The sequence below is a fragment of the Zea mays genome, chromosome 2 (assembly GCF_902167145.1).
Source record: "Zea mays cultivar B73 chromosome 2, Zm-B73-REFERENCE-NAM-5.0, whole genome shotgun sequence".
In the NCBI taxonomy this organism is placed as follows: domain Eukaryota; kingdom Viridiplantae; phylum Streptophyta; class Magnoliopsida; order Poales; family Poaceae; genus Zea; species Zea mays.
In genome coordinates, this window is record NC_050097.1 from 214418339 (window position 1) to 214431125 (window position 12787).

General features: G+C 46.0%; 2 protein-coding genes across 3 annotated transcripts; one reads left to right on the plus strand and one right to left on the minus strand.

The window, feature by feature from the left end:
• Positions 1–1678: 1678 nt before the first annotated feature.
• On the minus strand, positions 1679–7580 carry LOC103647775 (uncharacterized). 2 transcript variants are annotated; one of them, XM_008672293.4, is made up of 4 exons: positions 6403–7580; positions 6183–6321; positions 5940–6077; positions 1679–1997 (listed from the first exon to the last, which is right to left on the minus strand). In XM_008672293.4, exons 1-4 carry the CDS (start codon positions 7384–7386, stop codon positions 1855–1857), a joined length of 1404 nt encoding a protein of 467 aa, XP_008670515.2. In that variant the 5' UTR covers positions 7387–7580; the 3' UTR covers positions 1679–1854. The 2 variants fall into 2 exon arrangements, with proteins under 2 accessions (XP_008670515.2, XP_008670514.2); XM_008672292.4 differs by having other exon boundaries at positions 6183–6333.
• Positions 7581–10951: 3371 nt separating this feature from the next.
• Positions 10952–12532, plus strand: LOC103647776 (homeobox-leucine zipper protein HOX14). Its single transcript, XM_008672294.4, has 3 exons — positions 10952–11390; positions 11562–11902; positions 12102–12532. Exons 1-3 carry the CDS (start codon positions 11321–11323, stop codon positions 12357–12359), a joined length of 669 nt encoding a protein of 222 aa, XP_008670516.1. The 5' UTR covers positions 10952–11320; the 3' UTR covers positions 12360–12532.
• Positions 12533–12787: the final 255 nt, after the last annotated feature.

A 12787-nucleotide genomic window follows, 5' to 3' on the forward strand; every position in this document is an offset into this window, starting at 1 on the left:
GATGGTCAGAAGCAGCAACCTTAGACCATCGGACCACAACGTTCCAACACAAGTGTTAGGAAACAAAACACTACTAAGACGTCTGGACGAGTCAGTAGAGTCGGCCCTACTTTTGGTCAGTTGCTTGCCAAATATATGAAGAAGGCCGTTCCACACAACCGGCCAATAAAACAAATGAAGTCAAAAGGGCGATCTGTGCGAGAGCAAAATCCAACTAAACGGACCCAAAAGTTAGCACAACCAGGATCGCCTTGTCATCCTCCTCCAGGGATAGCGTGGTGCTTCCCGGTCTATCCATCGTCGATGTGTTGTCCTACTCATGTGTGGGGTGGTACGACGATGAATCCGTATTACTGGCCCAATTCGTTTGCTTATTTGGGCTGGGGGCACCACAAGTCTTTGCATATTGACGGGTTGATCAGGTAGACATGGCCGAAGAGGATGCAATCCGAAACGGTCTCTATGCATTAAAGTTTCATCAAGTATTTATAATATCTGCTCGCAAGAGCCGATGACTTGCATCGAGCTGAGTCCTTACTTCGGGAACAAAGTAGCTCATGAGGTCAATTGTTTCCGAAGTTTTCACTGGTGCTTTTGGTTCGCCAAACTCCACCAAAAGGCAGGGGCATATGTTGGACACCAAAATGAGCGAACGGTCTGGCCCTTGGGCCCGGACAGTCCGCGTGTCCCGAGATTAGATTAACTCGGGTGTTTATCCTTATCTCGTGCGTGGTTATCCATCTAATCACGTGGGAGTTGTTGGCTATCTCTTAGGAACAGGTCCAGACCTCCTCCCCTATAAATATAAAGGGGTACGACCGATTGAGAACCCCCGAACACATTCCAATCGAACAAATTACTTTATTTACTTTTCCTGCCCTAGGAGTAGATGTAGCGTAGTTCTAGTTGTAGCCTTCGGCATATCCACCTCCATCTCTATTCGACTAGATTCGTCTTGGGGGGCCTGCCGATCCCAAGACGACCCTAGGATCTCACCCCTCCCGGGGGGCAAGATCTAGTTGTACACTCAAGACCTATTCCTCGAATTGATCTCTTAATTCCTAGGCGACTCCACGTCGTCTGGGGACGCCCCAGGTGACCTGTCGATCCGGAGCACCTTAAGATCTCTTCCCCCAGGGGACGAGATCTAGATTCCAGCAAGGAGGAGGAAGACGACCTTGTCGCCAGGTCGCGGACCGTTCGGCCTAGAACCGCGGACCGTCCGGTGTGACGTAGGGAAGGCACCGCTCCTGCGCCCAGGTCGCGGACCGTCCGTGCCGCCGCAGAGGGCACCCCCAGGCGGTACACCACCTAATGATTGACGCCCAAAAAAGGTGCCAACATAATTATTACACAGTTCTAATAATAAAGGAGAGTATAGTATGTTGCTAAAAAAATCGCCAATTCGCCAAACCATTGCATTGGTGCATTGGTTGCTTCGTCTTTGCTCACCTCATGGCTGACGGGGGAGAGGGGACCTTTTTTTTCTTTTCTGGCAAGCACATTTTATATTGCTGCCACGTTTTGCCGTGGCATCGGCAGCGCACTAGCTGGCTACTGGCTAATTAATCACGCTTCCTTTATTGGCCCGTATCCTATCTCAGCAGCTTATAGGTATTAAAATATATGGAGCTACTATTGTTTAAGTGGCGCAAAAAAGGTCAGCTCACATGGATAGTTTTTTTCGATAAAGGAAGCTTTATATTAAAGGATACCAAGAGCGATACATCAAGAGGATACATAGTCTTGGTACACAAACTTCCGGCCTCTGCCTAATGCACATAGCCAAACTAAAAAAAACAAACAAACATAAACGCAGCAATTTTCCCAGTCTAGCGACAGTCAATCCGAAGACTAGATCGCCACCCATGCACCCGGGAAAAAAAGACCGTGGCCGTTCGCACCAAGAGTCGCGAACCCTCCACAACCAACGGTCGCAGCTCCTCTCGCTGAAGGATGGCCCAACTTGATAGCTTCTGTGACGCCAAATGGATAACCTGCAAAGGAGAACACAAGATTTTTTTCTCAAAAACTAAGTCATTTCTACAGATCCAGAGCGCCCAGCACAGCACGGCCGCTCCAAGTAGAAGCAATGGTTTCAGCACACTATTAAAACCTTGAAGCCAATCCCCAAACATATGGTCTACATTTTGTGGTTGGTTGATTCCGGTGGCCATCAGAAACACGCTCCAGACTGATCGAGCAAACCGACAATCAAAGAAGAGGTGTTGAATGGTCTCTTCCTTGTGACAAGAGGCGCATGACAAACTACCTTGCCAGTTTCGTTTAGCCAAATTGTCTTTTGTGAGGATTACGCCCTTACGTAAATACCATAGAAAAATTTTAAATTTCAGGGGAGCCTTTAGCTTCCAAAGCTCTTTATTAACATTAGGGATATTTCTGAGCATCAAAGCAGCGTAGTGCGATTTAACCGAGAATCTACCATTCATGGAAAGGGTCCAGCGGAAGGTGTCCTGTTCGTGGGACAGCTCCACACCTTGTATGCGTGACAAAAGAGAAAGCCAATCGATCAAATTGGCTCCAAATAACTGTCTCCGCCAGGAAAAGTTCGGAGGCGAAACGCTCAAGGCTTCTGATATTGAAATGAATTTTTTCCTCGCAATGTTATACAGGGCTGGATATTGGTCTTTTAAAGAGGACCCATCCAACCAGGCATCCTCCCAGAACCTCACTTGAGAGCCATCCTTTATGAGGAATGAGCCAAAACGGAGGAAGGTTAGCTTTACTTTCATTAAGCCTGACCAAAAATGGGAGTCACCAAGTTTCCACTGCACATGAGACAAAGGTTTTGAGCCAACATATTTATTACGCAGTAATTGTTGCCACATTCCATCTGAGGTGAGTAGCTTGTACAACCATTTACTGAGAAGGGCTGTATTCATCATATTCAGATCCAAGATACCAAGGCCCCCTTGATCCTGAGGTTGACATAGAATGTTCCATTTAGCAAGTCTATATTTCCTTTTGTTTTCATTCCCCTGCCAAAAGAACCTCGATCGAAAATAGTCTAACTTCTTAAGGACCCCTTTAGGTAGGGAGAAGAAGGACATCATATACATCGGTAGGCTACTAAGCACTGACTTAATCAAAGTCAGGCGTCCTCCGATAGACAAGTGCTTCCCTTTCCAACTGCTAAGTCTCTTCTCAAAGCGCTCTTTGACTTTAGCCCAGTCTCTATTTTTTAGCTTTCGGAAGTGGATTGGAATACCAAGGTAATTGATGGGGAGGTTACCCGGTTTACATCCAAAGAGTTCTGTATAAAGTTCTAAATTCTCCTGGGCAGCCCCAAAACAAAACACTTCACTCTTATGGAAGTTGATCTTTAGGCCTGAAGCTTGTTCAAATGCAAATAGAAGAAGCTTCATATTGCACGCTTTGTCCGGATCATGATCCATAAAGAGTATAGTATCATCTGCGTATTGGAGAATTGAGAGCCCGCCATCAACAAGGTGAGGGATCATTCCCACAACCTGCTCATCCGTTTTGGCCCTACTAATGAACACTTGTAGCATGTCTGCCATAATATTGAACAAGAGGGGAGATAAAGGATCCCCTTGTCGGAGTCCTTTTTTTGTCTGAAAGAAATCTCCGATATCGTCATTAACATTCACCGCTACACTTCCTCCCGAAATGAAGGTCTTAATCCAAGATATCCATTTGGACGAGAAACCCTTCATCCTGAGAGTTTGATATAAAAAAGGCCACCTCACCTTATCATAGGCTTTCTCAAAGTCAAGCTTAAGGATTACACCACTGAGTTTTTTCCGATGGAGTTCGTGTATTGTTTCATGAAGAATTACCACCCCTTCCAGGATATTACGACCTTTGATAAAGGCCGTCTGCGTCGGGCTAACAACCTTATCTGCTACTGAACCCAGCCTATTAGTGGTCACCTTGGTGAATATTTTATAGCTCACATTCAGAAGACAGATTGGCCTATATTGCTGAATAATATTTGCCTCTTGCACCTTAGGAATGAGGGTGATCACTCCAAAATTAAGGCTAAATAGAGGGAGGTCTCCCTTTGATAAATCCTTAAACATTTGCACTAGGTCGTCCTTGATGGTCTCCCAAAATTGTTGATAAAATTCAACTGGAAAACCATCCGGACCTGGAGCCTTATTGTGATTCATTGAAAAGATGGCCTCCTTTATTTCAGTTTCCGAAAAATTTGCCGTGAGTAAGCTATTTTCCTGACAAGAGACCTGTGGGATATCTTGATTAAAGGATTCATCTAAAGTGAAGGAGTTTTCCTCCGGCTCACCAAATAAACCTTTGTAAAACTCAGTGATAAACTTTTTAAGATTGTCGTGACCTTCTACTTTAGAATTGCCATTCTCAAGCGAGAAGATTCTCTTTTTTCTGTGTTTCCCATTGGCAATCATATGAAAGTATTTTGTGTTGTTATCTCCTAGGAGAACATCCTTTGTTTTTGCCCGTTGAAAATACTTGATCTCTTCCTCCCTGAGAAGTTTGGTCAACTGGTCACGCGAGTGAGTCAAGCAGACAAGCTCAGACTCATTCAGATCTCTTGTTTCAGCTTCAGTATCCAACGTGCAGATAATATTTTGGAGGTCTGATTTCCTTTTCTTATAATCCCCATTTGTTTGGGCCGCCCAACCTCGGAGGAACCGCCGTAATGCGCTCAGCTTATTATTCCATCTTTGCACCGAGTTACGACCCTTACATGTATTAGCCCAAATTTCCTTGATATGGTCCTGAAAACCTTCCCTTTGTAGCCAATTCAGTTCAAACTTGAATTTCTTCTTACTTCCAACGAAGGCAGGATAGCCAGTGTTAAGAAGCAAGGGGGTATGGTCGGATACGCCTCTATCTAAGGCTTGGAGTGTTACCAAAGGAAACTTAAATTCCCATTCTGTAGACATGAGTGCTCTATCGAGCTTTTCATAAGTAGGTATGGGGAGGGAATTTGCCCAGGTATATTGTCTACCTGTTAGGTCTATTTCTCTTAAATCCAAGCTATCTATCACAGCATTGAAGAGAAAAGGCCAGCGACCATTAAACCTGTCATTGTTTTTCTCCTTACTGCTTCTCATTATATTAAAATCCCCCCAATGAGGAACGGAAGAGAAATCTGATGGCAAGCCCGAACAAGCTCCGTTAGAAAAGCTGATTTGAATTCTTCTTGAGCTGGGCCATACGCAACCATCAAAATCCATTTGAAGTTATCTGTTCTATTGCACAGATGGAATTTAATGTAAAATTTTCCTTCAGCGATAAGGGTTACATCAAAAGCATCCGCTCTAACTCCCAGAAGGATGCCACCAGATCTGCCCCTCGGTGGAAGACAGTGCCAGATAAAATCTACTCCACCAGACAGACGCGCCAAATTTGCAGTGGACATATCCTGCTTTCCGGTTTCCATTATCGCTAAGAAGTCTAGGTTGTGGTCCCTCACAGCCTCCGAAATGTAACGATATTTAGCCAAGTCTGAAAGACCTCTGCTATTCCAGAAAAAGCCCTTCATTAGGAAACATTCATTTTTTGTTTCGACATACCCCCACCATATTGGCTTTTATGATTTTTAGGGCGCTTTTTTGACTGTCTTGCAGATGCCATAAGATCACAAATTTTTGTGTCCAGGTCTACATCGTCAAAGTTCGCATCAGCTACATCCTTTAGTAGGTGAGTTAAGAGGTCATTGTTTATTTCATCAACCTCCTCATCACTCACCGAGCAAGAGTTACCTGTATTGCTCTCTTCCAAGCTGGGTGATTCAAGAGTAGTGTGTGAATTAGTAGCCTTCCTATCCAATTCCATTTTTTTTAAACCATTGATCGATCTATTAACTGCAAACTCATCATCGCCCAACATGAATCCTATCTTTTTTAGCTTACTGGCACAAGAAAGATTTGACAGATCATTGATAGCAGTGACAGCCGAAGCTTGCTCCATACCTGACTGAAACGGCCCAATCGGAAGAGATGAAGTGGACACCGTGCGTAGCGCTTGACCAGCCGGCTTGAATCCACTCAAATCGCCATCAAGATTGCGACGAGAAGCCCTCTTCATAGCCTTCAAAGTAGAATCCTCATCTACATGAGTAGATCCATCTTTAGATAAGGCAATAAAGCGTGCACTTCTACGAACAAAAGCAGGTGAGTCTGAATTGTTTTTGTATAATGGAAAAAAATTCGAACCTTTCCCCGGAGGCATCAGTTTCTTCTCCGGTGGGATGGGCAATTTTACTTGCCCCGCCCCAATATGCAAACTGCGTTCAATCTTCCTTACATCATCCATCGGCTGGCCCTCCCTTTCAAATGCAAAACTCCTCTGTCCCTGGAATGCAGGCTGCAAAGAATATTCAGTCTGCATAGGAGGAGGATAAATTTCAAGAATGGGAGGGGGACAAACATGTACCATGGACCAGCAACATGCCGCTGGCATATTCATGGCCGTGTGTGCCGAAGTAAGCACAACAGACGGACCAACCCCCTTCTTGTTACTTACTAACTGCTCATCAGGAATATTCTGTAGCAAAAAGTTGCAGCCATTAGTGCTATCTGACCCAACAACAATATTCCTTTTGCCACAAGAAAATACTCCAGCAGAAAGTTGTGAGTAAATATTCTGCATTCTATGCTCCTGTCGTGCAGCCTGCTGATAAAATTCAGTACGCATAGTAGGACCAAATTCAAGCGAGGGAGGGAGGAAAGCATGTACCTTGGACCAACTGCTTGCGTCAGGCACAATCCTGGTCGTGTGTACAGAGTTAATCACACCAGTCGGGTCAGCCCCTTTCATGTTACTCACTATCTGCTCATCAAGAATACTCTGTAGCATTAAGTTGCAGCCATTAGTATCATATGACCCAACAACAGAGCTCCTTTTGCCACCAGAAAGAAACCCAGCAGCAGATGACATTCCATTCTTATGCAGCTTCAGATCTGCCCCAGTTCGGCCAATCAAAGAGGGACGTACAGAATGCAGGGCAGACAAGTTGAGCAAAGGAAAACCCTTCATCACAGCAGGCACAGGTTCATTAGCCTTCTCCAAGGGTGAAATGGCAGCAGCCCCAAGCATTGGAGAATCTTCTCCATCACCAAAACCCCCTGCCATAGAACCAGCACCACCCCCCTTCCCATCTAATTTATGCTTTTTGAAAGCATGTTCTGGACTTTTATCCTCTTGTTCAGAAACCTTGTCCATACCACCCCCACCATCATTACGAGACTCCTCCCTAAAAATCACCGGAGATGCAGGAATGAAGTTCTTATCCTCTATAGAATAGGTGATCTCGTATCCCTTCTTGTCAAAAACAATATCGGTGGTCAGGGGTAGTGGATCTCTGCTCATCACACCAACAAGCAGTCTGATGACGCCCATCTTTCTATAGGTGTACATGTCTACATCAAGAGTGGCGCCGATTACCGATCCTAGGGCCCAAAAACCCAAATAATGCCTCCAAGCGTGAGGTACTCCCCTCACATGAACCCAAACCTCGTCCAATTGATAACTGGGTTCAACATCACTAGCATCCTTCCATTCAGAGATGGTGAGAGTAACTCCATGATTTTTGAGAGTGAACTCCACATCAGCCATTCTAATCAGTTCATCAACTGAGGGAAATACCACCAAGAAGGAATCATCACTATGGGGTAGCGCCTCCCAAACCCATTCTTTTGTAATGAATCGAGCTAGTTCAGCTTGCACCGCCTCAGTCGAGAGCTTCCCCCCACTCACTTTGATCAGAGCAGTCGGGGCAGGGTCAGGTGTTTCTAGCCTGTAGTCGAAATCCGGAATGCGAAAGAAGCCTAACTCGTTATTACCAAAGCCAAAGAAGGAGGCATCGGGCTTAGGCAATTTCAGTAGGGGGCACTTGGCTACCACATGTGAATTCTTCTTGTTACACACCACACAATCTAAATCTGCCTTGCACTCATCATTTAAATGGCCACTCAACTTGCAACGGAAGCACAGAGGAGACTTTAGTTTCTTTGCTTTCACAGAGTTACCTGGGGGAGCCGCTGTCGACTGCCTGCGCTCAGCATCCCTTGGCATCCAAGACATACCATCAGCAGTGGCCGCCTGAGGCATCGTCTCCTGGCTTGCCGCGGGCACCTCCCCGTACTGTTGGAACCGCGGCTGTGGTGGAAATCGTCCACCCCGGCCCGCTGCTCCACGACCAAGACTGCCCCGGCCCAGGGGACCTCCGTGCCCCGGACCATGGCGCTGCGGCTGCACTCCAAATCCACGTCCTTGACGTGGGGAGGTGCGCCCACGCCACCCATCACTCTGTCTGGATACCGCCATCCCTGGGAGTCTGCTGTTTGGGACGAATGGGCGATGAGCAGCTTCAATCGACCTGCTGGCTGGAGCAGGCGGACGGGCAGCCATCTCAGCATAGGATGGTGAATGCGATGAGAGGATGGCCCCTTTTAAATCCACCGCCACCGGCCTAGGGACCTTGACTTGATGAAGCCGGAACAAGCAGGAGCGTGGTTTTCCAAAAGCCTTGGCCCTCTTGATTAGGTCGGCTAAAACGGAGTCCGATGAGTTAACTTGAGGACCTCTCCCAACCTTGCTGTCCCAGCCACACGAACTGGAAGAAGTGCAAGTCGTCCTTGGGAGGATCGCACGCGACTCTTCGGGAGACGACAGCCCCCCAGCATTAACTCCCGAAATTATCTCGTTACCACCTGAAGACACTGATTTGTGGGTCCAGAATGGGTGCGCTGAGGATTGAAGGAGAGTTGGATGGATTTTTAGGGTAAAGTTTGAGTTATCAGTGGGTAAAAAAAGTAGAAACGGTGCGCGTGCAAACCCATATGCATATCCAAGAGCGGAGACGTCTTTCAGCTTTCAAACGTCTCTTGAATAGGCACCGTTAGAAAAGAGCTTAAATCTTATTGTGGAATTTAATTTTTACCGACGAATTCGGTTATCAATCGACAGTGTTATTTCTAGTGACAGTTTTTTAAGAAAACCGTCACTAGAAATTATATTTTTATAGGCGGTTCGTTAAAAAAATCGTTTGTAAAAATACATGATTTTTAGTGGCGGTTTCTTAAGAAATCCGCCACTAATTTTTTTTATCTTTATTTTTTTTGAGTTTTTCAAATGACATTGGATGATAACCACCAACATAAAAGTTGTAGATTTTGAAAAGTTATAACACTTTGTATTGGACTACTTTTTTATTTGAAATCATCTCAGCTCTCAAAAATTGCATTCGAGTTTGTCAAATTTAAAATGGAAATTTTGCAAACGACCACGCATGGAAAAAGTATCGAAATAAAAATTCTAGAACTTCAAAATTTATGAAACTTTGTAGTTGACAACTTTTCATTTGAATTTATTTATAGGCTCAAATAGTCAATTTATAATCGAATTGTTTTAATATGTGAGCAAAAAAATTACAATATAGACACAAGTCATGTCATAGGTATGAGGCCACATAGCCACGAGTTTTACGTGAAAAATGCCGTGACCTATGATTTTTTTCTAGTGAGGTCCCTCCCTAATAAAAATATTTTTTGCTATTTTTAAAACATATTTTATGTTTTTAAAAATATTTTACTAGCGGTTTTATTACCTGGACCGTCAGTGAAAAACAATATTCACTTGTGGTTTTCTTAGCCCAACCGCCGGTGAAATTGATTTTCACTGGCGGTTCTCAGTTACTCGTCTGTACAAATAATTTTTTTCTACCGGCTCCGAAAACTGACGATTATGAAAAACACCAGTGCAAATATGTTTAGAACCGTCTGTATAGAATCTCTTTGTACTAGTGAAGACTGCTTGCAGTTTTAAACCAGTATGAATACTTTTATGAATAAGGCGATAGATAATTTCTCTTCTGTCGCGATCTAGAACTTGGTTTTCGTGTTCTTCGTCGTATTTATCGTTAAACCAAAACACAAGAATTTCATGGGTGGCAGTATGTCGTCGTCGTCTATCATTTTCTATTATACTTACATGCGGTATGAGATTAATTATTTGAAGCTTTCTTATATATCCGTGTGTTCAACACTTGCAGTTGGCATCACATCATGGAACTTTCAGCAGAAAAATTAAGTCCTGGCAAATCTATCCCAATGCAAGATCCATTGACCTTCAAGCCGCGTCTCGGTGACACCGCCAATTCAAGATGAGCGATGCAGGTTTTGGGCAGATCCAAGGAGATAAGTTGGAGGTTGGGAAGCAGGGGCGTGGCTTGTCCGGGAGCAAGGGCGCCTCCACTTGTTTAATCACGCCCCTGCATCATTAACAAAGCAAGTGGAGATCACGGAGCATATATATGAGGGAATCGAGCACATGATGATGGGGATTAATTAGTGTCGCCTAGCTCCTGACCAGTTCCTCCCGGCCCAGTCTCATGACGACAACTGTGCCCAAGCCCTAAGCTTAGTGCTGATCCCTTTAGCTAATCTCGGCTGGGAACAGCCTAGATGTGCGTGTAAAGAACATGGTGGTTATATATACAGCCTCGATCTCGAAACAGCTAAGCTCGTGTCATTAAGAAATATTAGTCTCCATGACACCCTGCAGATAGGCATGCTTGTTTCTTATGAGAAAGTTCTAGTGAACCTTATTGATTAGTTTGCTTGAGAAGGATGCTTCTCAAGCAGTGGTTATGGTATATAGAATCCGGGAAAGGCATAGACCCTTCAGGGTCTGTTTGTTTTGAAATGGATTAAAAGAGATTGGGTGAGATTTAATTCTCATCAATCCCTCTTAATCCACCACTAACCGAACAAATCTTCAATGGTTATTAACTCATCAGCATTTAGTTTTTGGGATCGCGTTAGAGCAGCTTAAAACAGCTAATAATAAGTCATCATCTCATGCATCATCACCATATGTATACTACTCCTAGGGCCGCTGCTTAACACCCCAGCAACCTAGCTTGCCCTGCGGTCCTCGGCTACTCGCTTCTTGATGATCCACTTCTCCAGTTCTCCTGCAACTCCTCGCCCAGCACACAATACCTACACCTAGGGGTGGTAATGGATCATGGCCCTAATACTTGCTTCACATACTAATAAGACCCTTAATTTTGTTAGTTCAAAATTGTATTGTTTTATGATCCGACCCTAACTTAATTCGATCCTTAAATTTGCTAGACTAAATTAAATAGCCCATTACCACCCCTACCCACACCGCAGTACCGCACCGTCTCCTCTAGTCCTCTCGAGCTCCCCAGCCTCTCCCTCACTCTCTCTGTCCTTTGCCCTCTCCAGATAACCCTCACGCTTCACAAGGAGAGAGAAAGGCGTAGCACACAGCCACACAGCACGTAGCAGCTGATCCGCCCGGCCGGGAGCGCAGGCAAAGGATGGAGCAATACGACGGACTCTTTCCTTCCGCCTACGCGGACTCCTCCTCATCCCTCCTGATGCCCAACGGTGCGCACTCGTACATTCTCTTTCACTCAGCGGTAGCTAGCTAGTTCGTCTCTGCAAATGCAACTGCAGCTCGTCGTCGGTACCAGCCTACCTGCTACCGGCTGCTAGGAAGGGCATGCACCTGCTGCATGCATGCATGGGCAATTGATGTGTATTATATGCGGTGTGCAGGCAGCAAGGCGCAGGGGGAGAGGCCGAGAGCGCGGCGCAGGAGGCGTCGAGCAGCGTGGTGCGGCGGCGGCGAGCTGGACGGGGGAGGGGACCCCAAGAAGCGGCGGCTGAGCGACGAGCAGGCAGAGATGCTGGAGCTGAGCTTCCGGGAGGAGCGGAAGCTGGAGACGGGCCGGAAGGTGCACCTGGCCGCCGAGCTCGGGCTCGACCCCAAGCAGGTCGCCGTCTGGTTCCAGAACCGCCGCGCCCGCCACAAGAGCAAGCTGCTCGAGGAGGAGTTCGCCAAGCTCAAGCAGGCACACGACGCCACCATCCTCCACAAATGCCACCTTGAGAACGAGGTAATAGTAATACTGCCCTGCCCGCACATGATCGACAGTGTGGCACACCGGCCGGCCGGCCACACATGCACGCACGTCCTCCTCCTAACTCTTTTGTCTGAGCTCCGATCCTCTTCTGCTCATCGTCTCCATGGAGGTATTGCAGTGTATACTGATACTGAGCATTTCGTGGGTGCGTGCATCGGTGCATATATGGCAGTTGATGAGGGTGAAGGACAGACTGGTGCTCGCCGAGGAGGAGCTGGCGCGCTTCCGATCCGTGGGGAGCCACGCCATCTCCGGCGATGGCGGAGACGCCATGATGGGTCGTGCCGTCTGCAGCGGGAGCCCGAGCTCATCGTTCTCGACAGGCACCTGCCAGCAGCCGGGGGACGACGACCTGCTCTACTTTCCTGACTATGCCTACGCTGACAACAGCGTGGTCGACGAGTGGTTTCGCATGTATGGACTGATGTAAGCCAAGTGATCAGTGATGATGGATGGTATGCCATTGATGTTCTATTTGTGCTGAACTGCTTATTAATCATATGTACATAAATCAAGTTATTAGTGGTAAAATATAGCCAGCTAGCAGCAATTAGTACTTGAATTCAGATGTGTGCTAGTACTACTGCGTGCTACCCACATTGGGATCTTCTTTTTTTCTTGACTACTATAGCTTTCGTGAGATGACGGGCAACTAGTACTATATATGCATGTGCTAGCTGACAATCACAACCTTGCCACGTGGGAAGGTAACATTTGAACATAAAAACATATCCAAATTAATTTATATATAATTTCGAGGTTTAGGTCAAACGGAATCCATACAGGGGGTCGAGTGGATGTAAACAGTTTTGATACATCACAACCGGCGAGAATCTTCCTTCTCACGTCTATATATGT